Genomic DNA, 5,041 nt, shown 5'->3' with positions numbered 1-5,041 from the left:
TGTCCTGGAACTCACTATGTAGACCAGGATGGCCTTGAACTCATGGAGATCCACCTGCCTCCGCCTTCCGAGTGCTGGGATTAAAGGCATGTGCCACCACGCCAGGCATGGTAGTTTTATTTTTTCATTTTTTTTTATACGAATGAATGTTTCCCTGCATATATGTAAGTACATCACATGTATGCAGTACCTATGGAGGTCATAAGATAATGTCAGAGTCCCTGGAATTAGAGTTATAGATGGTTGTTGGCTGCCACATGGGTACTAGGAACCAAACCTGGATCCTCTGTAAGAACAGCCGATTCAATGCTCTTAACTATTGAGCCATTTCTCCAGCCCAATAGTTCTGTTTTTAATTGTTTTTGTTTGTTTGTTTGTTTTTTCAGACAGCATTTTACTATGCGGTCATGGCTGGCCTAGAACTTGCTACGTAGACCAGGCTGGCCTCTAACTCACATAGATCCACCTGCTTCTACCTCCTGAGTGCTAAAATTAAAGGCATGCACTACAATGCCCCACTATTTTTAATTCTAGGGGGAAAAGTTCAACTAATTTCCAGTGGCTAGACTAATTTACATTCCCACTCATGGTGTATATGATCTTTTTCCTCAGATCTTTGCCATTACTGTTCTTTGGTCTTTTTTGAGACAGGGTCTCCCTGTAGCCCCAGCTGACCTGGTACACGCTATGTTGACCAGGCTGGCCTCGAACTCAGAGATCCACCTGCCTCTGCTAAATTCACCACGTCCGGCTTCATATTTGTTTTTCTTTTTCTATTTTATTTTTATTTTTATTTTATTTTATATTTTTGTCTTTTTGAGACAGGGTCTCCGTGTGGCCCAAGCTGTCCTGGAACTCACTATGTAGACCAGGCTGGCCTTGAATTCACAGACATCCTCCTGCCTCTGGCTTCCAAGTGCTGGGACTACAGGCGTGTGCCACCACACCCAGCATGCTTTTTTTTAAAAAAATTTATTTTTTGTGTATGAGTGTATTGCCTACACGTGTGTAGGTGCATCCATGTAGTGCAATGCCCACAGAGAAGAGAAGAGACCATCAGATTCCCTGGAACTGGAGTTATGGACAGTTGTTAGCTGCCATGTGAGTGCTGGGATTCAAACCTGGGTCTTCTGCAAGAACAGCCAGTGTTCTTAACTGCTGAGCCATCTCTCCAGCCCCTTTGAAGTGCTTTCTTTAAAGAACATTTTATGGCCAGGTGTGGTGCCGCAAGCCTTTAATCCCAGCACTCAGGAGGCAGAGGCAGGTGGATCTCTGTGAGTTCAAGGCCAGCCTGGTCTACATAACGAGTTCCAGGTCAGTTGGGGCTACAGGGAGACCCTGTCTCAAAAGGACCAAAAAAAACCTTTTATAACATTTTATTTTTTTACGTGTATGAGTGTATTGCCTGCATGTGTGCTAGGGCACCATGTTGTGCAGAGGTCAGAAGAACATGTTGAATCCTCAGGAACTGGAGTTATGAATGGTTGTTAGCAGCCATGTGGCTCCTCTGTCCTCTGCAAGAGCAGTCAATGCTCTTAACCACTGATTTCTCTATCCCTTGAAGTGCTTTTGTAAAAATATTTTTGGGGGACCGGGCATGGTGACACATGCCTTTAATCCCAGCACTCAGGAGGCAGAGGCAGGCAGATCTCTGTGTGTTCAAGTCCCTCCTGGTCTACATAGAGTTCCAGGCCAGCTGGGGCTACAGGGAGACCCTATCTCAAAAGGACCAAAAAAACCATTTTTTAAATTTATTTTTATGTGCACTAGTGTTTTGCCTGCATGTATATAAGTGACTCCATGAGTGCAATGCGTGCAGAGGTCAGAGGAGGGTGTTGGACCCCCTGGAATTGGAGTTATGGACAATTGTTAGCAGCCATGAGGGTGCTGGAAATTGAACCCAGGTTCTTTGGAAAAGCAGCCAGTGCTCTTAACTGCTGAGCCATCTCTCTAGCCCATCCCTGCCTTTTTCTGACAGTTTCATTATGTAGCCCTGGCTGGCCTGAAACTTGCTTTGTAGACCAGGCTGGCCTCAAACTCAAAGAAATCTTCCCACCTCTGCCTTCTGAGTGGAGGACTTAAAGGTGTGTGCCATCAGGCCTGGCCTTGGAGTGTTTTTTTCACAAATTGATTTAATGGAAGAGTGGTGGTGCAGTCCTACATCTCAGGATGTAGAGGTGGGGGGGACAGCTTGAAGCAAGGAATTTGCATCAGACTGGGGAACAGCATGAGATCCAGATTTTAAAAAAGTCAGCACAGTGACACACATCTGCACTCCCAGCATTCTGGTTGTTAGCCTTTAAGGGCTGTGCCATCTCTTCAGCCCATTCCCAGCATCAAGGAGCACAGCCTGGGCTACACAATGACACTGTCTGAAAAAACAGAAGGAAACAATAAAAGGCGCTACACCTGGTATCACATACTTGTGGAAAGTAGTAGGATCAGGAGTTTGAGGACAGCTTCAGTTACACAGCCAATTTAAGGCCAGTATCATCTACGTGACACCCTGTATCAAAACAACAAAAATGGAATATTTAAAAATAGATTTCTAGCCAGGCATGGTGGTGCATGCCTTTAGTCCCAGCACTTGGGAGAAAGAAGCAGGTAGATCTCTGTGTGAGTTCCAGGCTAGCTGGGGCTACAGGGAGACCTTGTCTCAAAAAAAAAAAAAAAAAAAAAAAAAAAAAAGAAAATTTCTACCTTTAAAAAAAAAGCTCCCTCTTTTGCATTTATTTATTTGTGTATGTGTGTGGGAGATTCAGAGGATAACCTGTGGAAGGGGGTCCTCTTCTTCCACCATGTGAATTTCAGGAATTGAACTCAGTTCATCAGGTTTGGTAGCAAGCACTTATACCCACTGAGCCATCTTGTATTTTTTTTTTTTTTTTGTAAGATAGGTTCTCACTGTAGCCCCAGCTGGTCTGGAACTTACTACATATACCAGGCTGGCCTTGAACTCACAGAGATCTGCTTCCTGATGCCTCCCAAGTGTTAAAATGAAAGGTGTGCACTAGCACACAGGACTTATTATCTGCCCTCTTAAATATTCTTAATACATATATGTGTATGTTATATATATCTGCATGCATATATATATACACACACACATACACACACATATATATATATTTTTTTTTTTTTTCACGGTTGGGCATGGTGGCACGTGTCATTCCATAGCCCAGTTTGATGCCGGGCTAAGCTACTCTGTCTAAATAAAATGTTTCAGGGAGCTGGAGAGATGTCTCAGTGGTTAAGATCACTGTCTGCTCTCCCAAAGGGCTCCAGCTCAGTTCCCAACACCCACATCGCGGCTCACAAATTTCAGTAACTCGAGTTCCAGGGGATCTGATGTCCTTTTCTGGCCTCCACAGGCATTGTACAACACATGTGCACTTATATATACATGCAGGCTAGAACACTCATACAAAATCTCGTTTCAGACAAAATCTCCACATTCTCTTGAAATTCTAGATTAGGCCAGGCATGAAGGGACTTGCCTGTAATACCAGAATTTGGGATGCTGAAGCAGGGGGTCAGAAGTTTGAGGCCACCCCAGAATACACAGTGAGAGCCCATGTCAAAAATCCACCACCTAAAAAATAATGAAAACAACACAACAAAGTCGGTCATGGTGGCACACGCCCTAAATCCCAGCACTGGGTGGGGGGCAGAGGCACCATCAACAAGGATAATCAAAAGATCTGAAAAAAAGAAAAGAAGAGGGGGGTTGATGGAGAGATGACTCAAGGATTAAGGGCACTGACTGCTCTTGCAGAGAATCTAGGTTTCGAGTCCCAGCACCCACATGGCGGCTGCGAACCGTCCTTAACTCCAGTTCCAGGGGAATCCGAAGCCCTCTTCTGACCTCCTCGGCATTGCACGACAGGGTGCACTCACATGCAGGCAATACACTCATACACATAAATAAAAATAAGTAAAATATCTAAAAAATAAGATCTGGCCTTTTGGGGCCTAAATTCCCATAGCTGGTTTTTTTTGTTTGTTTTTTTTTTTTGAGACAATGTCTCCCTGTAGCCCCAGCTGTCCTATGTAGACCAGGCTGGCCTTGAACTCACAGATCACAGAGATCCACCTGCCTCTGTCTCCTGAGTGCCGGGATTAAAGGCATGCGCCACGGAGCCTGGCTATAGTGTGTAAGTTTTACCACCCTCAGTCCTCAACTGAAGTACAGTGAAGAAATTATAATTGACAATTAGTACTTGCATTTTTTATTTATTTTGTGTTTTCTAAGCCAGGGTTCCCAAGCTCTCTACATAGGCGAGGCTGGCCTCATTCTCACAGAGCTCTGTCGCTTTAGCCTTCCAAGAACTGGAATTAAAGGTATGAACCACCATGCCCTGCTGTACTTTTTTTTTTTTTTACCTTAAAAAAAAGATTTTATTTTTAACTGTAAGAGTGTTTTGCTTTCATGTATGTAAGTTCACCATGTGCATGGCTGGCACCTGCAGAGGCCAGAAGACAGTGTTGGATCCCCTGAACTGGCGTTAAGAATGGTTCTTAGCCACCATGTGGGTGCTGGAAACCAAACCTCCGGTCCTCAGGAAGAGCTGCCAGTGTTTTTGATCACGGAGCCATCTCTCCAGCCCCTAGTACATTCATTTTAATTTTTCATTTCACAGGTTCTCTATTCTCCTAATTACACTGTAATAAGATGTAGTGGACAGAATCCCATTATTAATTATTTTTCTACAAATTCCTTTTTGGCTCTCACCTGTATCAATAAATACACATGTTCCTAAAACCGTTCCTGAATCCACCAAGATTTGGTGTCTGGGAGGTTCCTGCGCCTGAAACTTCATCAACTTGTGATTGTTCCCTAGGCCAAACTCGGACCTGATGACTTGTCCGGTAAGGCCCTTATGGTGGTGGTGGTGGTGGTGGTGGTGGTGGGCGGTTTGGAGAGAAGGCTGCTCTCAGCATCCACAAGGGAGCTAACAGTCTACAACTCCAGTTGCAGGGGCTCCAACATCCTCTTATGGCCTCTGCCGACACGCACGGGCGCACTTATAGGCAAAACACT

At 44.6% G+C, this 5,041-nt stretch overlaps 1 protein-coding gene across 1 annotated transcript in view; it reads left to right on the top strand.

Annotated features, from left to right (window-relative positions):
* Positions 1 to 3,483: 3,483 nt before the first annotated feature.
* The window catches only part of LOC108491321 (nucleosome-remodeling factor subunit BPTF-like), a 40,424-nt gene continuing 38,866 nt past the window's right edge, over positions 3,484 to 5,041 (top strand). Inside the window, exons 1-2 of the mRNA XM_029568411.1 lie at positions 3,484 to 3,564; positions 4,842 to 4,999. Of these exons, the coding sequence (XP_029424271.1) occupies positions 3,484 to 3,564; positions 4,842 to 4,999 (239 nt within the window). The remainder of the gene's footprint in view (positions 3,565 to 4,841; positions 5,000 to 5,041) is intronic.

The sequence above is a fragment of the Nannospalax galili genome, unplaced genomic scaffold (genome assembly GCF_000622305.1).
Source record: "Nannospalax galili isolate Female #2095 unplaced genomic scaffold, S.galili_v1.0 scaffold781, whole genome shotgun sequence".
NCBI lineage: Eukaryota > Metazoa > Chordata > Mammalia > Rodentia > Spalacidae > Nannospalax > Nannospalax galili.
This window is presented reverse-complemented; position numbering and strand designations above follow the sequence as displayed.